Source organism: Squalius cephalus, assembly GCF_949319135.1.
Source record: "Squalius cephalus genome assembly, chromosome: 9".
In the NCBI taxonomy this organism is placed as follows: domain Eukaryota; kingdom Metazoa; phylum Chordata; class Actinopteri; order Cypriniformes; family Leuciscidae; genus Squalius; species Squalius cephalus.
Window position 1 is genome coordinate 19,251,163 of NC_137130.1, and position 23,816 is coordinate 19,274,978.

Consider the following 23,816-nt stretch of genomic DNA (forward strand, 5'->3'; position numbering starts at 1 on the left):
TTGCCTTAAAACCTTTCACTTCAAAACATTGCATTTAGAAATTACAGAAAGCAGTTATGAAAAAATCCTGTTCATTTTCTTGCCACTGAATTAATAATCCAGCTATAATTAACACTGTTTAAAAGGTGTCTTAGCTTCACCAGAGCATATTTCTGAAAATCCTTATAAAAACACTTCCTTAACTTACTACATAACAAACATATTAAGTTACAAAGTTCTAAAAGGTACTGCATTTCATGTTCAATAGAATACAAGCCTGTACCAAATAGAGAAAAATAATAACGATAAAAAATATGGCTATTTTTCAGTTGTACTGTATATATGACATATGGCAAAATAACGATTCCATTAAAATAACTAACCATTTATAATATTCAGCCAGAATAATTTAAATGTACAATATTTTGATGAATTGATATTTTAATATTAAATAAAAAACAGATTTTACTTGTTGCTGCTGTTTTGCATAAGATGTCATTTCTGATAAAACCGTTAAAGGTCAGTTCATCAATCTGTATTAGCCTGTCTTTCAAATGATCCAAGCAGTGATTCAAAGGTTTTCAGATGCTTCTGATACAATGTTACAGTTCAATTGCACAGTTTGCACAATTTGCAGTCAACTTGACACCAAAACTCTATGTTGTGAAAAAAACTGTTGTGTTCCTAAATGTGTTTACAATTTGACTGTCATGTTGTATTAGTTAATGTCTCGTTCAGTCCAGCACTGTTGGTTTGCTCTAAACCGGCAACAAATTCCTTGTATGCTCATACTTGGCCAATAAAGTTGATTCTGATTCATACAAAGTTTAAAATTATTATTATTTTTTTTTTCAATGAGCCTTACAAATTTACAAACATTAATCTGAACATTAAATCACTAATCTTAATCTAAGATCAGTGAGATGTGATCCACTGAATCACACATGAAACCAACATTCATAACTTTCTATTGTCCATGGAGAGTATCGGGAGCTGACAACTGTTTTTTCCAGTGAGGGTTAGAGATTCATGGCTAAATTTCTTTGCATGTTGAGCAATATTGAATGGGAAAAAAATATTGCTCTCCAAGTTCAGCACACTTAGTCAAGAAGCTTTGAGTGTTCTATCCTTGTGATGATCCAATCTGGAGTCACACCCTGGGTAAACTCCCTTTGGAATCTGCCAAAACAAAGAAAACAAGACAATCATAACTTTTACTGATGTTTCCATATTTACTACAATTATAACACAATACTGATATTACTGGACATTAACTCAAGGTAAATGGTAGTTTCTTTTAATCATAAAATCTATAAGCAATTTAAACTATAATAAACAATATTTAATAAGAAAGAATCTTGCAATCCATCTCAATCTCACTATGAGACGCAATACACGAACAATGAAGAGTAATCACAGTACTCACTCATAATTGGCTGTAAGCAATCTCTTGGTCTCTGGACTCTCTCCCTCTCCACCAATGTCAACCTGGAAAATTCTCGCTCCCTCCATACCATCTTCAGGAATTCTGGCACTCGTTAAGTACCAGAAGCGCATCAAAATACTTACAAATTTCCTCCCTGAAAATGAAAGAAAGACTGCAAATATTTTTGTCATACATATGAATTTATGGACTACTTCAAACAAAATGATATCTTTTAAAAAAAATCTTGACCTGGTTTCACAAACAGGGCTTAGATTAAGCCAGGAGTAGGCCTTAGTTCAATTAGGACATTCGAGTAGCTTTTATAAACATGCCTTAGAATCACTGGTGTGCATCTTGAGACAAAACAATGAGACTGACATATCTGAAGATATCTCAGTGCAAGTTGCTTTCAGTAAAAACATCTCAAACATGCATTTTAGTCTGGGACTAGGCTTAAGCCTTGTCTGTGAAACTGGGTGCTAGTAACCTAAATTGGCTTTCATAAGAACCAGTCCGATAAAAGGAGGAGAATATGCTAGATGCATGCTACAATGCTATTTTTTTTACTTAAATTACTCACCCACAAACAATAATTAAACATATTACCTGGGCGAATATTGCATGGTATGAAGCTTATAGGGTCTCACCGCTATCATCATAGTAAATGCCCACATCTCCAGTAGTTGTGTACATGATCTCATCAGACTCGGCTGACAGCGCCTTCTGGTGGCTCAAAGGCAGATGAGCGCATTTTTCCTCAAGCTTTTCTATTAGCTATGGGAGAGAATATAAATTATATATATTATATAAACATAATATACTCCTATTGACATTAAATAATCTTCAACAGGAAAATAATAGGATAATTGTTATCTTCATGACATGTACTTACATCTTTAGCCACTAATCCATCAAGAGACTCAAACTGACACTGAGACAGCAATCTTGAAACGTGTGAGAAAGCCTGAGAGAGAAGTTTTAATATTCAGTTTAAATCATGTAACTAAAAACAGTAAACAGTTGACAAATAACAAAATGTATGTGTATTAAAGTTATCAAGACAGATAAAAAAGATCAAGTAAGAAAGAAAGAGGCATGAAAAGTAAAAAAAACACACAAACAAAAAAAACACAAAAAAACCCCACATACATTTGATTATGTTATTATTGAGATTTAGAAATGGTATACACGTATAACATATTACAATGCTCCATATCCTTTACAAAATGTGAAATAAGGTTTACAAGTTGGCATTTACTGATATAGGCTAAAAATACAATGAAATTCACAAATAAACATGCATCTTTTTGGTATGTTCATTCATAAAATATAAATCTTATATAAATGCCTAAAAGACAGCTGGGGAAAGTCTTATAAAATGTTATCAATTAGGACATTAATTTTTGGTCCAAGATTATTATGAACAAGTACTGTTATAACATTATTCATATTCAGTGTCCATAACATGTCGTCGGTTAAGCAATTGAAATAAAAAAAATAAAAAATAACGCCGTCGGTTTAGTTCATGATGTGATGACACTACATAAAGAAGACACACATTGGCATCTATAACTCACCTGTTTGGCTCCTTCCGAGAACTCCTCGATACTAAACTCTTTGTCGAAGTATGTTCGGATGAGAAAGAAGTAGATGCGGGTTCGGAACCAGATGAAGGGGTTCGGGATGCCGACAACCACAACTTTTTGGTTCTGTTTGTGTCTCCCCCGTTCAGAGCTGTACTGACGAACACTACACACAGAAGACGATACGGGTGCGAGTCGTCTGGACTGACTCAATAAATGCGGCTTTGATGTAAAGTACCGGATCAGAATGGAAACGGGCCTGTTACAGCTACAACACCTCAGTAAGGGCAGCGCCATCTTTCTCCCATCATCCTCAGTGGGCCGTCTGTTAGGGGAATCCGACTGACAACATACAAAAGAGAGAAGAGTTCCACATTTACAGACAAATAAAACGGATTTCAACACTATATCAGTATTTTTCAGACAAAACAAACTTACACTTTATTTAAATTAATTAAATGTATATTATGTGTGATGTTTGTAAAAATAATACGTTGAACACATGTTCCTAGTAACGGTGTCCAATTTGTTCACATATTGTTCTTTTGAGTCGGTTTATTTGATCATTTGAATCGGTTCTCAAAACAGGCTGAGCGATTCGTTAACGAATGGTTCTGAGAGGTTATTCTCGGGTCAACAACTCACCTATTTATTTAACCACCATTATGAATAAAAAACACAGTAATAAACAACAATATATGTCTTCGAGGCTTTACTTGAGCATTTTTTAGAGACTCTGAATTTTAACCGGTTCTTTGAAACGAACTGTTTGAAAGAATCGACTCTTGGAAACGAGTTGGACTTCCTATCACTGTCGGAAGGCGAAAGAGTGAAGCGAATGGACTCGGAGTCAACTTCAGATTGTCAGAAATGGACTGTCAGGAAAAGCTGGAGGTGCCCGTATACACCGATGTGGACAGAGAGACTTTCTTGAGGGACATATATCCTCTGGTAACTCGTGTTATGTATAATAACAGCAATGTACTGCGGTGTTGTGAGTGTGTTGCTTGTAAATGAAACACGTCTCTCGTTCAGCGCAGACCAGTGGTTCTAAAGCGCGTGCCCCTGGGGCCCTGTGTGCGCGCGTGGACGGTGAGTTATCTCGCAGAAAAAGGTGGTGACCGCGAGGTCAAAGTGCACGTGTCTCCAGAGCCCAGGATGGACTTTCTGCATAAGAACTTTGTGTACAGGTGTGTGATTTAACACAGATCATGAGTCTAACAAAAACTGTGCAAGTTAAAACATTATTCTGTATTTCAGGACACTGCCATTTGACAAGTTTGTTCAGAGAGCTGCAGAGGCAAAACACTCTGATTTCTTCATTAGTCAGGTTAGTTACCTACCTTTAATGTTTATAATAATGTTACCTTTAATCTATAAAAAGTGCATTTCCAGTGTAATAAGATGTTTTTTAAGAAGTATATTCTGTAAGATTTTTAATATTCGAATATTTAAGTAAATGTATTGCATTGTGCCATTTAATTCTAAAGCTAAATTCCAAAGTTTGGAAGTAGTTCTGGCTTCACGCTTCAGACAAATTAACCCATTTTTAATGTATCTATATTTGTATTGCAGTCATATACTTTATTTAGCCTATTTATTATTTTGCTATGGCCCACAAGTTTTTTTGGGAGCCAAACACGATCTTCTTTTTCCCAACAGGATGAAAGCTATTACTTGCGCTCACTTGGAGAAGATGTTCGTAAGGTAGTCTGAATTAGAAATTAATATCCTACTTGTTTGGGACTGTAGAGTTTCATTCGAATAAAGCTGTAATATGCCTCAGTATTTTCATTGTAGAATGCCTGGAAAATATCCATGTCCTTTCCCTTTGAGGAACCTGCTGATTTAAGGAAGCAGTTCCCTGAGCTGGCAGAGGACTTCTATATACCCCAGTTCTTTGAGCCGGAGCAGTTTTTCTCAAGTGTCTTTCGTATTAGTTCCCCTGGTCTACAGCTGTGGACACACTATGATGTGAGTTCTACATAACTACAGGTTGTGCCACTTTTTTGCAGAAAGACAAACAAAGAAAATGTGACCATGCAGTTTCTTGTAAAGTTGTAAAAAAAATTAAAGCACTCTTGGCTTATGACAGCTATTTTTATGTTTACCGTCAGGTAATGGACAACCTTCTAGCTCAGGTTACTGGACGAAAGCGTGTTGTTCTCTACAGCCCCAAAGATGCCCTTTATCTCTACCTCACAGGTGACACTCAGTACTAAAGTACGCAATGAAATACACAAATGACAACTATGTGTAGAATATAAAATGTTATTAATTGTATCTATATGCACATAAAGACATTATATCTGTGATAAAGCTGGATCTACTAGATTTGTGATAGATTTAATGAGCTAAAATGCATCTGCATAATTGTTGAATTGTCATTTTTTTAGGGGACAAGTCTGAAGTTTTGGACATTGACACTCCTGATCTGCAACGTTATCCTGAGTTTGTGAAAGTGTGCCGCTACGAGTGTGTTTTGGAACCAGGAGACCTGCTCTTCATCCCAGGTATGATTCTTTACCCGCGCCAACTAGTTATACATATTGGTTAAACTACTGTATACACTCACCTAAAGGATTATTAGGAACACCATACTAATACTGTGTTTGACCCCCTTTCGCCTTCAGAACTGCCTTAATTCTACGTGATTCAACAAGGTGCTGAAAGCATTCTTTAGAAATGTTGGCCCATATTGATAGGATAGCATCTTGCAGTTGATGGAGATTTGTGGGATGCACATCCAGGGCACGAAGCTCCCGTTCCACCACATCCCAAAGATGCTCTATTGGGTTGAGATCTGGTGACTGTGGGGGCCATTTTAGTACAGTGAACTCATTGTCATGTTCAAGAAACCAATTTGAAATGATTCGAGCTTTGTGACATGGTGCATTATCCTGCTGGAAGTAGCCATCAGAGGATGGTACATGGTGGTCATAATCAGTCGGCCCATTCTCCTCTGACCTCTAGCATCAACAAGGCATTTTCGCCCACAGGACTGCCGCATACTGGATGCTTTTCCCTTTTCACACCATTCTTTGTAAACCCTAGAAATGGTTGTGCGTGAAAATCCCAGTAACTGAGCAGATTGTGAAATACTCAGACCGGCCCGTCTGGCACCAACAACCATGCCACGCTCAAAATTGCTTAAATCACCTTTCTTTCCCATTCTGACATTCAGTTTGGAGTTCAGGGCTGTGTTCAGCACCGACAAAACGTTGCACAACATTTTTAAAACAGAAACGGTGAATGGTTGAACACACTGTTCTGATGACGCAAGAGTTGCAACTATGGCAGCTGAGAAGGCCATTCTTTGTCAGGGTGTCCGCGGGGTTGTAAAAAGTATTAAAAGGTAGTAAATGAAATTAGCCAAAATTAAGGCCATTAAAAAGTATTAAAAAGTAATAAACGTCATCTGTCGAGGTATTAAATTTTCGAACCCCCATCCAACTAGGCCTATGAGTTTCAATTTGTGTTAAGTGCAGGCCTTTCATCTAAAATTCGCGTGGATTTATTTATATGTTGCGAGTAGTACCTGAGCGATATCATGTGACGTGGTTTTCGCGGCTGGGGGTACCCGGCTGGCTTGCTGCTAAACCTGTTCGCGAGTTCGCTTCTATTTCAGTCATTTAAGAGACATCGGGGTTTTTACTGCATTGAATTTTTTTTGGCGGCCGTCAAAGCGTATTTTTGTCTTTTCAAAGCCTTATTTGATCGGTGAGTAGCTTAAATGTAGATGACTGCTGCGCTCGTGACAGGGTGCATGACGAAGAAGGAGCAGAGAGAAAGAGCCCCGGTCGCGCGCGCGCACTCTCTCCACTCTTGCTCTCTCTCCCTCGCTCATATTAATCAAAATCTATTGACACGATGGTAAAAGGTCGGAAGACCGAAGTTTCACGTGGCGCATTCGGATATTTATTTCATTGAATTACCGCTGGGTGTGAATTGTGCTAAAATACATTGCCTTATCTTCTCTGAAAAGCGTTCCGCACATTCAGCTGACAGAACGTTAAACCACACTTTCAATAAACAAACAAACAAAAAAAAACTATCCAGTGATGAAATGTTTTCTGTGTTTGACACAAATTTTGTGCGATGTCCTAAACTGCCGGGATAATCACACAACACGTAGACGTCCGCTAATGACACACTGCATAATTCGCGAACTAATTACTCCTTTGAACCGATTCACTTTAATGAATGGTTAAAACTGATCTGTCCGACACTGAACTCACGAGACGTCTGAATCGGTGTGTAACAGATCGGTAACATTTTACACTAAGGTTCCATTTATTAAACTCTAGTCAACTACATTAATTACCATTAACTATTAATAAACTGCACTTCTACAGCATTAATTAATCTTTCTTAATGCTAATTTCACCATTTAGTAGCCTACATTATTGAAATCAAAAGTTGTATTTGTTAACATTAGTTAATGCAGTGTTAAGTAACATGAACAAAAAATTCATGTATGTAAACTACATAGTATTTTCAGGTTATTTATATCATAATGTGTAGAAAACTTACCAAAAAAAAAAAAATCATTTAGTCTAGACTGGAGTGAGGTGAAACCAGAAAAAAAAAGTGCAAAGCAAGTTATTAAATAGCTAATTTTTTATCTGGCAGCTAATTTTATTCAATTGTACAGTTTATGGTAGAAAATTAGACTATTAGTTAAAATAAACTTTTTAGTGCTATATTTTTTTTCTTCTTCTTGATATTGATATGATTATAGACCAAAATAATTATTAGGTCTAGCAAAAAGGATTTTATCTTACAAAGCTATTAAATCAAGTGGTAAAATCACAGCTTAAAAAAAAAAAAAAAGAGGGCAAGAAAGGATTGGCCACCAATCTCTATCTGTCCAGGGTTGAAGTTAAGTTATAATCACCTCATTAAATTGTAATGAAATGTTTTATTATTTTTGGAAAGATATTTCATTGCTTTATACCGCTACAGTTGCATCTTGTCGTCCTGGTATTAAAAAATATTGTGAAGGTATTAAAAAAGGTATTAAAAGGTATTAAATTCAACTTAAGAATTTCTGTATATACCCTGTTTGTGTTCTTTGTGAAGAATTTTCTGAGCCTGATGAAGTCGGTATAAATATGTGTTTAATACTACAAAATATGCCCGATGTTACAGTTACTGCACTTGCTGCCCAGAACAAAAGAGAACATCCCAATCGAGTGAAGGGATTGCTGAAACTGAAATGGAAGCACACATCTTACCTAATTCAGACTAAAACGCATCACATACTGACTTTATTTGTAGTTCATACTGTTTTAATACCCTGTATTTTCTTTCTCATTTTTAGGAAAAGCTTAATTACCATTGTTTATTTCTATACCAAATGTCATACACTTGCATATGAAGCTAAAAATATAAACAACTACATCATTATGTTGATATCCTATATTTTTACAATAAAACTTACGACAAACATGTCTTCTAATATCCTCAGTTGTTGCGTATACCGAGCTGCATCGAACACATTTGTAAATTACTTTCCTTGAACCCATTGTGCGAGTTCACTTTAATACCGTGTGCTTTATATACATGTTACTGCTGATTGGACTGCAGTTGAACGTCATGTTTCCTGGAAACGGCGTGCACTGGTGTGCAACGGGGTTTGAGATACGTTTTCTCTTGTTTGGTGGGTGTGTCAGAACTGCAGTCCAATCAGCAGCAACATGTATATAAAGCACGCGGTATTAAAGTGAACTCGCACAATGGGTTCAAGGAAAGTAATTTACAAATGTTTTCGATGCAGCTCGGTATACGCAACAACTTGTCTTAAGTTTTATTGTAAAAATATAGGATATCATTATAATGATGTAGTTGTTTATATTTTTAGCTTCATTGCAAGTGTATGACATTTGGTATAGAAATAAACAATGGTAATTAAGTGCTTTTCCTAAAAATGAGAAAGAAAATACAGGGTAGGCCATATTAAAACAGTATGAACTACAAATAAAGTCAGTATGTGAGGCTAAATAGATGTGTTTTAGTCTGAATTAGGTAAGATGTGTGCTTCCATTTCAGTTTCAGCAATCCCTTCACTCGATTGGGATGTTCTCTTTTGTTCTGGGCGGCAAGTGCAGTAACTGTAACATCGGGCATATTTTGTAGTATTAAACACATATTTATACCGACTTCATCAGGCTCCGAAAATTCTTCACAAAGAACACAAAGAATGGCCTTCTCAGCTGCCATAGTTGCAACTCTTGCGTCATCAGAACAGTGTGTTCAACGCATCACCGTTTCTGTTTAAAAAACGTTGTGCAACGTTTTGTCGGGGCTGAACACAGCCCAGGTGTTCCTAATAATCCTTTAGGTGAGTGTACTTTCACACAGCAATCATAACCTGAAGTAATGCTGAACTAATTGTATTCAAAGAATTGCAATATTTTTTAATGTAATGAAATTTTAATTGCATTTCCTCAGCTCTTTGGTTTCACAATACCCTCGCTCTCCAGTTTGGAGTTGGTGTCAACGTGTTCTGGAAGCATCTTCCACCTGAGAGTTATGATAAGAAAGATCCATATGGAAACAAAGACCCAGTAGCAGCTACTCGAGCGCTGCAGGCACTGGAGAGAACTCTAGGCATCTTAGAAGATCTGCCACCTGAGTATCGGGATTTCTATGCTCGCCGCATGGTGTCACGGATTCAAAGTCGGGCGTACATTAGGCAACCTATGGAGACGGCACAAGGAAATTTAGACAAGGCATAGTTCTTTCTCTCTATTTACACTGAGCCATGGACTTTGAGAATTATAATTACACATTTTGTCATTCAAAGACATTTTACAGCTTTCACATTAATTTTGTTATTAAATAAGTTATTATTTACTGAGTACATATTAATATTCTACTGTTTTAAAGCATGGTCTCAACTCTCAGATCTAGGGCATGTGCAATAACTATTATGGCACAATCCTAACAAAAACGGCTTTCTGGAACTATTATTCAACTGAACCAGTTGCTTCAAAAATGATTCACTTTTGATTCACAACCTGTAACACACTGGAAACATTTGCAGGTCTGTGATTTGCAAATGTGATGGGGACACCCGAAACAAAAAGGGCTAAAATTATACAGTACTTTAGAACAGGGATTTTTGTCAGCCTAACCCCTTTCACCTAAAATATTTACTTGGTGTACACCCTTTTTTAAGATTTTAAAGGGTAACTCAACCCCTGGTCAGAGCCTGACTCCACCCACTGGCAATATTTGAAAAATGCTGGGAAAGTGGGTAGAGCCCAGCGGAGATAGAGGGGATGAACAGAGGGCGGGGCTGAGCGGGGTTGTGTGCACCTGAGACCCGTTTCAATAGCGCGCGCAGGGTTGCCAGATTGGGCGGTTTTGCAATCTGTTTTGCGGGCAAAAATGGGTTTGGGCGGGTGGATAGAAATTGGGCTGGTTTCGGATCAGTTCGGCGGGTTTTTGTTGCCGAAACACCGGCACTTCAGATCCTTCCTGCGACCCAATGTTCAGCAGACAGCAGTCTCACTCACTCACTCACACAAACACACACACACACACACACACACACACACACTACAGCTCTGGCTGACGTGCCCCCTAAACTGACGTGCGCCCCTCAGGCCTCAGCTAACACTAGATCGCGGGGTTTTCAAACTTATCTAGCTGACTATCACTGCGGTCTCATGACAACTCTCTCCGGGTCAGCAGCTGCGCCAACACAGATTTGAATGTTGCAATATGATTTTGTCAAAGGTTTAATAGACAGACGAAATGGAAGAAGATCGCGTGAGTGTTTGAATCGAGATCATTCTTTTATAGATACATCGTGCAGCTCTGTAACGACTCATTTCATCCTCTGATGAAACGAAAGTGGCTACCTTCTGTCAACCTCGTCTATAAGCAAGGGCAAAAATAAAGCAATTTAATTTGAATTAATATCGGTAATATTCTGTAATAAAAAAAATCGATTTTAAAATCGTAAAATATTATATAAAAAATCGCGACACTAGGTGAATCGATTTCTCCCAGCCTTAATGAATGCATGTTTTATGTTGCTATTTGAAATAATTGAAATGTTAAAGTGGGTTATTTTTATGTCCATATAGCCTATCAATGTTTTTATAGCCTACTGAATGCTTTTGTTCCAAGCGACTTTTAGTGACAATAAACCATACTGTCTATGCAATAAACAGACTCATTGATAGGTCAGTGTAGCCTACTTTTACTTCATTTGATTAAATTGTCTCTAAAATCGTATGGGCTAAGTTGAAAAATTGATAATTTTAAAGCTTGTTAATGATTTCAATGTGTTTAAATGAGAAAACAAGCCAAAAAAATGTTTTTTGGCGAGGTTTTGGGCTGGAAAACCTTGTTGGCACCTGGCAACCCTGAGCGTGCGTTCTCTGTAGGCACGTTCACATTAGCAGATGAGTTGCCATGAGAACGACTGACATCTCTTATCTTTTCATACGATTACATAAACAAAGAATATTTGTTTTCGTTTTGAATTAGATAATTTAATAGCAGAGACTTAAATGTTTATAATGATATATTGCTTATGCCTGTGTGACTAGTATTCGCTGAGTTATGTTTAAGTTTTAAATTTTCTTTATTTTACAAAAGCACAATGTTTTGTTTCGATTTGGAAGTGGACACATAAAAAAGACATTTAACAGTTTATTTTTTCATATTTCTTACGTCTGTATGATCATAAATGACGGAGTATTTTAAGTCTATTTTGCTGCTATGTGAAAAAATCCAGCAAAACGCGCCGGCGGGCACAGGGCACCACAACTTCCAATAGGAAAATTCAGCTGCAGTAGCCACCACTCATCCTGAAGAGGGCAGCACTCAGACGTTTTTACACCATATATTGTAGAATTAAAACACTTTATACCCAAATGTCAAAAAATGTACTCGAATCAATGAACAGCATCAATAAAGCCCCAGTCTTACAGATCATTAACAAAAAAAAAGTTGTTTTAGGGTTTAGTTAACCTTTAAGTTACTATTTAAATAATTTAATGACATATTTTCATGTTTACAGTTCTCTGGTGTGGGTTAATAGTCACATAACATGTACGTAAACAAATAAAATGCTTTGTTTTATTTTATTCAGTCTTTCTTAGTAAGTGTTTTATATTGATTGTTCCCTCACCACAAACTCCTATTTTGGAAAACCCTGGTTCAGAAGGTGACAATATTCTAAAATACACAGACCTAATTGCAAGTTGACTGATACTTTCGTCTTCGTTATTTTTAATAAAAACTCTTGTTGTTCCAAGGCTGCGGCAGCTTCCCGGCAAAGCTGGCTCACAGATTTAGCCATCGTGCCTTGTTTCGAATACAATATGATCATGAAATTATAGTTTCAATAACTTGTATGCACTAGGCTACACGTTTCGCACTCACTCATTCACCCTCAGACACTCTCAGAATAAGCCCCACCCACTCATTAACATTTAATTTGCATACAGGTTGTCTTTAAAAATGAAAACTGAAATAGAGGAAATAAAATGAAAACTAAACTTTACATTTTAATTTGAATCGTGTCACTATTATTAGTGCGTGAAGCTTTGTTAAAACTGTATTCTCAGTTTCATTTTTAACCTTTCCATTTTAAAATTATCAGTCTTGCCTCGAGATGAGTAGTGAAGATGAAACATCAAATCACCAATTGCATTTTATTTTTCAATTTGACAGGGATGATGCATTGTCACCGTGAAAATGAAATGATTTGTCATGTGGAAGAAATTTTATATGTTCTATATGTGTGCAGTTTCTTATATTCATAGTAATTAGATTAATGTAGTAAAATGACACAGGATTGCATGCGGAGTCCCATGATTCTCTGCTACACTGATGGAACAAAGAACTGTTAACTCTTATGAATGTACGTACGTGTATGACCTTGGATACGTGACTTGACAAAAAGTAATGTGTGACTGAATGTATGAAAATAAGGGGTGTATTCACACCAGGAAAGTCTGCTGGTTCACTTGCTTTGGTCCGGACCAAATACAATGTTGATTTTTTTTTTTGTTTGGTATGGTTCGCTTTCACACTGCTCTTTTTGCAAGTGAACCAACATTTGTAAACAAAACCACACGTGTACTAAGGTCGTCCATTCATTGGACAGGAATTCTCAAGCAGGGAAAAGCAGGAAGTGCAAAAACAGGCTCAGCATGTTCAGATATTTCGTAATGTAATATTTTTTATTTTACTGATTTGGTTTATTCTCTACAATCGCAATATGAAGAAACTAATGAGCATCATACAATGTCATCTATACGATATTGTAATTAGGATTTTGAGAAGACGACGATGTGCTGCAAGACGGTTCCGGCGGAGAGAACATGCTTTTAGACCATGTAAGCGCGATAAGACAAAAGAGAACGCTCTGTCTGTGAATGTCCTGATGCACACACGACGTGCAGAAAGACGCGCAACAGTATCGTGTGCACAGACAGCGCGCCAGAATCAAATTCTCTTTCGCACTTTAACGAACAATAACACACACCATTATGCCACAATGTCAGTTTTGTTAAGTATCCTCATAAGAGCAGTCAAATAAAGTCTTAAAGGCGCAGTGCTTTCTGCAGTTGGATCGGTTCATGTTCACACTGTAAACGAACCGCACCAGAGTTCGTTTGGAACCGTACCGAGACCACCTCTTTAGCTGGGTCTCGGTTCGGTTGTTTGGTCCGCACCTGAGAGCGATTGCTGTATTCACACCTGCCCAAAAGATCCGCACCAAGGGGGGAAACGAACTTGAGTTCGATTCAATCGAACCAAACAAGGCAGGTGTGAATACACCCTAAATAACCTTTAAAGACAATTGGTACATGTTTGTCTCTTATTCAGTGATTTAAAATTGTTTGCCACCACAATTTGGCGTAGTCAGCAGGATTCCTTGGATGTGTCTCTTGGATCCGAGAGCGGACGGTGTTTGGCCACCTGGACTGAGCAGTTCCAGCCCAACCTCACAAACTTGAGGGACGAGGGGCTGACCGCAAGGGCCCAAGAGAGACACCACTGGAATCATCAAAAGAACTGAAGTGGCGTAAGCTGAGACTGATAAGAGACAAAGTCTAAATTGTTATTGATACCTGTTTGAGAGGGATTGACTCATGATGGTCAAGGGAACACTGTGGTGACTAGTACAGATTACTAGTCCAGACTAATGCAGATTACTAGTCCAGTGGGTTCAGATAATCCATGGTATTGTAGTGGGGGAAACCCCGAGGGTCTAGATGATCAAATTTGTGAGCAAGCTGTGAGTGCTCACCTTTTTCAATTGAGGTGAAAATTGATCTCTAGAGACATCTAGAGTTATATTTGGGGCGCCAATGGAAAACCACAGAAAAGAGTGACCATCATGGGGAAATCTCAGAGTAAAATGCGCAAAAAAGATTATTATGATGAACCAGTGTTTTGTCTGTTGTGTGAGATGTGTGTGTGGATTGAAAGCAAACAATCATGTAATGGTTAGAGGAGGCAGAGTGCAAAGATAAAAAAGTTGAACTGCCAGGAGAAATAGAGTTTTTACTTTTTCATCCAGTAAATGGATGCATGACATTAAATATCTAGAGAACTTAAATTAATATGATGAGGATTGAAGGAGCAAGCAGCTATAATGCTGTGTGTGCGACTTGGGGTTTGAGATATGAGATATATAATATTTAGATTTCTGGAAAACAGTTGAGAAGTGGAACTGAAACAATAATGATAGTACTTGTTGAATCTGCAGACTAACCATTTGATAGATGAAATATAGTAGGAAAAATGTATGTTATGAAATTAAATTTTCTTATAGAAGTTATGGAACTATTTATGAATAACTGTGCTTTACAAAAAGGAAATTGTCATTTGGGAATAATTTCCACTGACAAGTGTGACTAAAGTTAAACAGAAACTTTGTGAAAACCCCCTAGAATATGTTGAGCATTTCCATGCAGCTTATGGAAATGAATGTCCTGCCAATGATAATGATGAAGATTATGATTTGCTTATTGTGATTGAATCCGCCACTGCTGGACTGAATAAGAACACAGAGAACTGCTTATCAGTGGCTTTGTTCACACTCCTGTACCTATAGATTTATCAATATCTGATCAATATGCTTAATAAAATAGAAATGGGAGATGGTCATTACATGAGTCACTTTATTAAACATTACAGTCAGTTATGAAGAAATAAAGAGCGGTCACATAGTTTGGTAGCTATGAATTTGACCCGTCATATTCTGTGATCTCAGAGTAATAGGCCTATGCATTTGTAAGGAAAAACTGTAGGGTCTCCAACATTATTGGGTAATTAAAGTTAATAGTAATAAGAATAAATATAAGCATACGTGTATCAGACAATGAGAATATTTTAACTAAATGAAACCATCATTAACAGTCCAGCATCAGACAAGATGGTGGACCAGGTGCATTGCATGTCTTGAGCTCTCTAGGCCTTTCCCAGATGTTAACAAATATTTTGCTATCCAAATTGCCATGTTTGCCAAATAACAGGGAATTTTAAACCACAGAAAAAGATTGTGCACCATGATGACAAAAAAAGATTCTGGCTAAAATAAAAGAAGCAAGAGATGCTGGAAAGCGTGCGTACTTCAGAGGTGGTGCTGGATACATTAACGGACAGAGAATCACTTGGGAGCACACAAGGTATAGGATCTAGGGCCTTGTTGTTTAAGGGTTGAAAAGGCCTTTTGACTTTAAGTTCATTTTGGATGGTGTAATCTAAATTTAATCCAGCTTTCTTTTCTCAATTCTCTTCAAAGCATAGTCTGTTGGACATTAATATATACTGACGGTGTAATCCACCTGGTGTTAGCCAACAGAATAAAGGGTTTTGGAAATTCAATTCTAGTTTATTAAAAAGCCAATTATTTAATGAAGGTATCAAAGCCACAATCTCTAATGTGATGTCTGATGATTCAATAGTATCCTATATCTCCAAATGGGAATTCCTTAAATTTAAAATGAGAGAATATTCTATTCATTTTGGAAAAACAATCAATAGAAGTAACAGATTATCTGAAATTAATATTAAATATATAAATATCTATTATAATAAAACTTCACCTACTGAAAAGGATAAACAGATACTACAAAATCTACTAAACAAGCTTGATGAAATCTATCTTCGTAAAGCAGAAGGGGCTTTTATCAGGTCCAGAGCAAAATGGATTGAGGATGGGGAAATAAATACCTCATACTTCTGTCGTTTAGAAAAAAGAAGGCAAGAGAAACTTTCAATTAAAGCCTTCCAGGGCCAGGTAATTACAGATCAAGCTTCAATCACTAAGGAAGTTGTCTCTTTCTACAGCAATTTATATTCCTCAACCTTTTCCCTGGACGATGAAATATTCTTTTTCAACCATATTAAAGATCTTATTCCCCATATAAATGATGAATCTGTAGCGCTGTGTGATGCTGATATTACTTCTGATGAGTTAGATAAAGCAGTAGGTAGTTTGTCTTCAGACAAATCTCCAGGATATGATGGCCTTACTGCTAATTTTTATAAACACTTTTGGATCTTGTTAAAAGAAGCAACTGAAAGTATGACTTTCCCTCTCACTATGAAACAAGGTATCTGTCACGACACACACACGAGAAAGACAGATCCAAGTGCAGTAATATTTATTGGGTAATCCACAATCGTATCCAGTCCAGGCAAGGGTCAAAACCATAAAAGCAATCCAAGAAACAAGAAACAAAACAAGAACAGGGAACAAACAGACCTCTGGAAGTGCATTGACATAAAACAAGGACTCCGTGACAAACACTGAAACAAACAGGAATATATACACAAATACTGACAATGTGACGGGAGACAGCTGTGTGCAATGAATCAGTGAGTGACAAAACAGGATGATGGGAAATGTAGTTATGAGTGGATGACACCATGGGGGAAGAGGACCTCTAGTGGTTACCCAGGAATACACAAACCAGACACTGTGACATAACCCCCCCTCTATGGAGCGGCTACCAGACGCTCCAAGACACACAAAAAAACAAAACAAGAGTCCAGGAGGGAGGTGGAACGGTGGAGGATCAGGGGGAGGGATTGGAGGACAGGTCCATGGAGGGGAACAGGAACAGGGGGTGATGGCTTAGCCGGCGGCCAGGGCGAAAAAGACAGTCCATCGGGTAGCCAGGGAGAAGCAGATGACCCATCGGGCGGCCAGGGCGAAGCAGATGACCCATCGGGCGGCCAGGGCGAAGCAGATGACCCATCGGGCGGCCAGGGCGAAGCAGACGACCCATCGGCCGGCCAAGGTGAAGCAGACGACCCATCGGCCGGGCCAGGGTGGAGACGACAGTCCATCGGGCGGCCAGGGCAGAGACGACAGTCCATCAGGTGGCCAGGGCGGAGATGACAGTCCATCGGGTGGCCTGGGCGGAGATGACAGTCCATCGGGCGGCCAGGGTGGAGACTTATCCTCGGGTGGCCAGAGCGAAGCAGGCTGTGCAGACGGCCAGGGCAGAAACGTCAGTCCATCCGGTGGCCAGGGTGGTGACTTTCTCTCAGGCGGCCATGGCGGAGACGACCCTTCGGGCGGCCACGGCGGAGACGTATCCTCGGGCGGCCATGGTGGAGGCTCAGGAACAGACACCGGCTCAGGAACAGGAACAGACACCGGCTCAGGAACAGGAACAGACACCAGCTCGGCGGCGGCCATCTTGTCCGGAGACACTGGCTCGGCGGCGGCCATCTTGTCTGGAGACACAGACTCGGCAGACATCTTGTCCGGGGACACTGGATCGGCAGACGTGACGTAAACAGTCTCTGGATCGGCAGAACTCATGTGCTTCCTCCACGCACGCAGAACAATCATAGCATAAAAAAGGAAGACAGCCCTCTTGGCCGTGGCAGGATTGATGGTGGGCAGCTCTGGGACGACAGCGGGCTGCTCGGGGACGGTCCCAAGGTCATTACGGAGGCAGGAAGTCTTCCTCCTCCTCTGCCGTTTTCGATGGTGAGGTGCAGGTTCGGGGCTGAACGGAATCAACGGCGGAAGGAGAATGGTGTCGGGATTCATCTCGACCACCTCGTCCCCTGCAGCCTCCACGGGTCCCACGAAACCTGGCCAGATGGGTTCCCTCAAAAGATTGTTCACGGAGGGGGGATGTTGACTGACCAGGCATTTGCTGTGCTGCTGGAAGGGGGCTCAGGGGAGTTGATCGCCATGGTCACCTCAGTCTTCCGAGCCCACAGCACGAAGCACTCAAACAGCATCATCCGAGGTTCTGACTCACCGGATGACGGTTCTTGCCTCTGCTGTCTCCTCTCCCTCTTCGTAGTGGGAGGATGGATAAGGGAACCCATACTGCTGGATCTTTCTTGTGACAGAGTCCTTCTGTCACGACACACACACAAGAAAGACAGATCCAAGTGCAGTAATATTAATTGGGTAATCCACAATTGTATCCAGTCCAGGCAAGGGTCAAAACCATAAAAGCAATCCAAGAAACAAGAAACAAAACAAGAACAGGGAACAAACAGACCTCTGGAAGTGCGTTGACATAAAACAAGGACTCCGTGACAAACACTGAAACAAACAGGAATATATACACACAAATACTGACAAATACTCTCTCTTGAAACACGGAAGTGAGTTAAACTGCAATTCATTGACTGGCCGCTTGAGGCTGGCTGCACAAGTGAGTCAAATATGTATCTCCCCCATGTTAAAATTACCAACTTTACAGAAGAAAAAAACATGTTTACAGCCTGGATCTCTATGTGGCTTTGGTCTATACAGCTAATTTTGCCCTTCATAACAACTGTGAGGGGGGGTGATTTTTTTTTATAACTCATCCGTTTAGTTGATTAATATTTAAAGTTCTGCATAATTAAGGGTGTGGCCACTTGAGTGACATGTGGATTGCCGCTGATGTCAATGCTAGCCGTTTGTCTGCTGTTACTAGCCGTCACTTCACCTCAGCAAATGTTAGCTGCTGAACTTGCCATCTCTGCAGTGTTTTGTGCTTTTTTTCGGGATTATTTCATACAATTTAATACACCCATTACTTCGCCCAAGGTTTAGGATTCCGTCATTGTCGCCGAGTATCGTTCGAGAGAACAACCAGCGCTGTATTTCAGTTGTTTTCCTCTGTGAACATGCACTAATAGATGTCTGACAATTTCGTTGCTTTTTGGAGTTTGCAGATTTAAAAACGTCAATAAAGGCTCGTTCGTTCTGCTCTCACGGAACAGATAGATTATAATATGTTTATGTACCGTCAGATGAAATCCTGCAGGTGTCGGTGCTTTCTCCGTCCATGCAATTAATGCACATCCTTGAATGAGCGCGGATTTTCTAGCGCATTTACTTGAACTTCATAGGCAATATATATGGTTTAACCCATTTGAGAGGCGGCCAAAATTAGAATTTAAAATGGACTGAATAAGCTCTCTACGAACTTGACGAGCGATGCCGCGCTGACGGACCATAGGCTATACTATAAAAAAAGAGTGACTGACATGTAACGTTATGCACATAAATCACTGTCACACACACTCTCTCAGAGTAATATTATTGCATAATACATTTTCAACTAGCAGAATAGTACAGAATCACGATACACAGTCTCACTTGTAGCCATGTCTTTTAACTATTATAATATTTCGAAGGGCAAAAATAGGAACTTTTAATTGGCTTTACATCATCAACTGTCACTTTAGCGCGATGCCCTGTGCAGTCGCAGACTTGGTACTATCAGTAGCATAACGTTATAGCATAAGGCTTGTTCGACTTGAACCAGCGCTGCACAGATCGATCGGTTTATGACATCAAAGTACCGCAAGAGCAATTCAAAAGCATAAGGAGTAGGCCGGGAGCCAGGTCCACTCCTCAGGATGTTTTTGCTACCTTTTTTTCACTATTATTTCCTATTATCTTATACCTTGGGCCATCACAAGTTGATAACGACCACCCCCAACTCGGCCCCGTTTGGTCTCAGGGGTCAAAAAACACCCTTTATGGGAAAAGCTTTTGGCGGAATGATGTAATTGTGAATATTAAGGTACTGCAGCTACATACATGGCCATATAACCCTAAAATTTTGCATGGTGTATCCTGACACATAGGGGAAACTAGCAGAAAAAGATTCTGGAGATTGCTGACTTTTTGCTGTCAAATATCACCCTCAACATACCCCAAAAGACAAAAAAATGGCTGTCCGCCTGACAAATTGTCAACAAAAGTGATCATTTTCAAGCATTTTATTATATATACCACTGCCTCAAATGTACATGAAAAACTTCCCAAGTTTATAAGCTTCAATTTAAGTCCAAGATGACCTTTCTATCTAGAGGATTATAGCTGGTATAACCAAAGCTCTCCACTGTACCTCAAATCGGAGAAAACAGAACTTTCAAGCATTACCATTCCATATGGGTTCCATAAGTCCATAACATTCATGCTCTCCATGATGGTGACCTCAAATGAAAACATTTTTAATAAGACATCAACATCTAAACCTCTGTTCATTCTCAATAAAAACTTCTGTAGACGTGTTACAGAATATAAAGTCAGTCTGGTTAGTAATATAGTAATATTTATATTCTACACTAATATAATACACTAACATGACCAGTCATCGAAGTACAGCATGGATAAGCAGCAAAAAGATCTAAGAACCAAATAAATGTTTTCTATTTTACATTTGAGCTGTATTTTAATTCCCTTATCGGTCGGTCACTCTCTACGTACGTCGTTACCGACTGATAGGAATCTCACTAGAGAGGCCAATCTACTTCAAGTGAAACTAAAACGAGCCAATGAACATTGGCATGCAATCATTTGCATTAGCTGTTCAGCCCCGCAAGTTGGGTATATAATGAGCAGCAGGTGCGATTGCATTTCAGTTTTTTGCTTCGGAGCCAAGCACTTCGATGTTGTTCTACATATCTTCAAGGAGATTGTGAAACTGAGTGAGCTTCTTCTTCTTCTTCTTCCCCCCTGCCCATCCAGGCCCCCGCCAAGCAGGGCGGTAAAGCCAAGAGCAAGCGGCCCTAGGACGGGCGACCCGGAGATGGATCGGGTCATCCACTCCACTACAGTGAGAGCAGCCGATGCCCATGTCTTGCGAGCGGAGACCTACTTGCGAAGGACGCTATAGAGCTGGTCCCTCCAGCCGATATGAGGTCAAGGCACTACTTATTATTACTTATCCGTCCCCAAGATTGGTTTGCAGCGATCGACCTGAAGGCTCGTACTTTCATGTCTTGATTCTTCCTCGACACAGGCCATTTCTGCGATTTGCGTTCGAGGGTCGAGCATATCAGTACAAGGTCCTGCCCTTCGGGCTGTCCCTGTCTCCCCGTGTCTTCACGAAAGTCACGGAGGGGGCCCTTGTTCCCATGAGAGAACAGGGCATGCGCATCCTCAACTATTTCGACGACTGGCTCATATTAGCACACTCTCGAGATCAGTTATGCGAACACAGGGACCTTGTGCTCAGGCACCTCAGCCAGTTGGGTCTTCCGGTCAACTGGGAGAAGAGCAAACTCGCCCCCATGCAGAGGATCTCTTTTCTCGGTAAGGAGTTGGATTCGGTCGCACAGACAGCACGCCTCACAGAGCAACGCGCTCAGTCTGTGCTGAACTGCTTGAACACCTTCAAAGGCAGGACGGCGGTCCTACTGAAATTCTTTCAGAGGCTCCTGGGGCATATGGCAGAGGCAGCAGCGGTAACTCCGCTTGGGCTGCTCCATATGAGACCGCTTCAGCACTGGCTTCATGGTCGAGTCCCGAGATGGGCGTGGCATCACGGCACTCACCTAGTGACAATCACACCGGCGTGCCGCCAGACCTTCAGCCCGTGGTCAGATCCACGTGATCAAGCCCCGTATCTTTCCCTTGGGCTAAGTTACCCAATATTCATATGCAGTACAACCTTCGGGCTAGTCCATATGTATTTTTCCACATAACTCCCTCGAAGAAAGTGGCTTCCGCAGCATTCCCCTTCCATAGAAAGGGCACGCTTTCCCAGTATTATCCAATAATCTCACTGTATGGGTTATCACGGAACAACAGTGACAGATACGCTCTGTGTAAGCCCTTTCCTATCGTCCGTCCAGGCAAGAAGGGGTACAGGCTTACACCGGGCACTGGATGGGGTGCAGCAGCTGTGGCACTTTGGTAGGGATTCCTATCAGACCGATAAGGGAATGTCTCGGTTACGTATGGTAACCCTCGTTCCCTGAGGGAGGGAACGGAGACGTACATCCCATCGTCACATCTGCTGCTGCCCGTCGGGGCGGCCAGTTTACCAGGCTTGGCGCCTCAGCAAAAAAGGAGCTAACCTCGCACCTTCTGCTCATTATATACCTGCGTTGCGAGGCTTAACAGCTGATGCAAATGACTGCATGCCAATGTGTTTTGGCTCATTTTAGTTTTACTCGAAGTAGATATTCCTATCAGTCGGTTCAGATTCCTATCAGTCGGTCACAACGTACGTCTCCGTTCCCTCCCTCAGGGAACGAGGGTTACCATATGTAACTGACACATGTCACCATTTGGCTGTAAAGAATGTTTACCTGTACAGAAGATTACTAACGTTTACTCTATTGAAGGTTGGCTTTTTGATAACAGACTGCACACTAGGGTCATCTTTATTCCTTGTGTTGCGAGGACTTTGTGGACTTCAATAAATCTCACATTTGGTTAATTGATTTTGTATAAATGTACCCTATGTTGCACCCTGACCCCAGTCCACCTAGGGCAGGGCTATTCAATTCAATCATCTCCATCTGGCCCAAAGGCACCCCAACCTCCCTCCGCCTCTTTTCCTGGCGGTGTGGCTACATTTGGTTAGATATGCGAGTGGCCGTAGTGGCGTGTGCAGCTGTACATCTATACGCACAGTGCGTACCGTGTGCGAAACGTTTTCAGTCCGAATATTTCAGCAGTATTATGTATTATGTGTGTCCCGTATTTCTGTCGACTGAACCAGCAATACCAATCATTTGTGAATGTTGCAAATCTTTTGTTCGATCTTTGGTTCAATTATTTCCTTTCCATGAATTGGCCAAATGCGCTTGCATAATGGTCTGAAACGATTCAGATTTGTTCGGACCGCTCTGTCACTGAATCATCTGAAGCTGTTTCTCGGTCATTAACAACAAATACAGAACAAATAGTGCTGTTTTCAGTTTAGTTTCAGTTCAACTTACAGTTTAGTTTACTTTGAACTGCGCAGCACTGCCCAGTGGATAACGGAACGCAAGCTTAAAGGAGTTGCGTTTACACCCGGTTCTGGACACTATTATTAAACAGCATTGCGACATCCACTGAGAAGTTGTCCTCTGTTACATACCACAAATCACTCGATGATTTAACTAGCAGAAACATTGTGCCATAAGTTAGAAGACTTTAAATCCCCTAATCACCATCTTTACAAACATTTACCATGAATGTACTAACTTACTATGGTTTGGGCAGAAATGTGGAATATTTATACTGAATACTATCTTGTAGTCATTTATATTGCAGTAGATTAATTAGGTGGGTAGAGGAATATACAGTTCATTTTGTGTATAGGTTTTACCTGTGTTAAGGCATTTTGTTATACAGTGGTAGTGAGTGAGTAGCCATGCATGGTTTTACCTGTGGTTATCACGTCTCACTGTCAGAATATTTTCATTTAAGCCTACAATAATTATAAATAAAATAATTCTTACCAATAGCTATGATCTTGTATAATTAATATTTTTGTACATAGCTGTAAATAAGTTATTTATTAAATACTCATATATCTGCATACTGTTGGGTACCACATTTCCAAGTAAATACAAAACTTGTTTAGGTTTAC

General features: G+C 40.0%; 2 protein-coding genes across 2 annotated transcripts; one reads left to right on the forward strand and one right to left on the reverse strand.

The window, feature by feature from the left end:
- Nucleotides 1-812: 812 nt before the first annotated feature.
- Nucleotides 813-3,531, reverse strand: maip1 (matrix AAA peptidase interacting protein 1). The gene is made up of 6 exons (XM_079881520.1): nucleotides 3,427-3,531; nucleotides 2,983-3,330; nucleotides 2,298-2,369; nucleotides 2,053-2,179; nucleotides 1,406-1,559; nucleotides 813-1,158 (listed from the first exon to the last, which is right to left on the reverse strand). Exons 2-6 carry the CDS (start codon nucleotides 3,283-3,285, stop codon nucleotides 1,080-1,082), a joined length of 735 nt encoding a protein of 244 aa, XP_079737646.1. The 5' UTR covers nucleotides 3,286-3,330; nucleotides 3,427-3,531; the 3' UTR covers nucleotides 813-1,079.
- A 249-nt stretch (nucleotides 3,532-3,780) lies between these two features.
- Nucleotides 3,781-12,094, forward strand: tyw5 (tRNA-yW synthesizing protein 5). The gene is made up of 8 exons (XM_079881525.1): nucleotides 3,781-3,939; nucleotides 4,024-4,178; nucleotides 4,249-4,318; nucleotides 4,651-4,695; nucleotides 4,825-4,962; nucleotides 5,106-5,193; nucleotides 5,385-5,501; nucleotides 9,442-12,094. The coding sequence occupies exons 1-8, from the start codon at nucleotides 3,859-3,861 to the stop codon at nucleotides 9,726-9,728; spliced, it is 981 nt and encodes a 326-aa protein (XP_079737651.1). The 5' UTR covers nucleotides 3,781-3,858; the 3' UTR covers nucleotides 9,729-12,094.
- Nucleotides 12,095-23,816: the final 11,722 nt, after the last annotated feature.

Excerpts from the sequence above, each read along its gene's own strand:
- maip1 (XM_079881520.1), bottom strand. The coding sequence starts at position 3,285 with ATGGCGCTGCCCTTACTGAGGTGTTGTAGCTGTAACAGGCCCGTTTCC. Across the intron at positions 2,180-2,297 it reads ATGGATTAGTGGCTAAAGAT|CTAATAGAAAAGCTTGAGGA; the intron begins GTAAGTACATGT and ends TCTCTCCCATAG. Across the intron at positions 1,159-1,405 it reads TTGCTTACAGCCAATTATGA|ATTCCAAAGGGAGTTTACCC; the intron begins GTGAGTACTGTG and ends TTGTTTTGGCAG.
- tyw5 (XM_079881525.1), top strand. The coding sequence starts at position 3,859 with ATGGACTGTCAGGAAAAGCTGGAGGTGCCCGTATACACCGATGTGGAC. Across the intron at positions 3,940-4,023 it reads TGAGGGACATATATCCTCTG|CGCAGACCAGTGGTTCTAAA; the intron begins GTAACTCGTGTT and ends TCTCTCGTTCAG. Across the intron at positions 4,963-5,105 it reads AGCTGTGGACACACTATGAT|GTAATGGACAACCTTCTAGC; the intron begins GTGAGTTCTACA and ends GTTTACCGTCAG.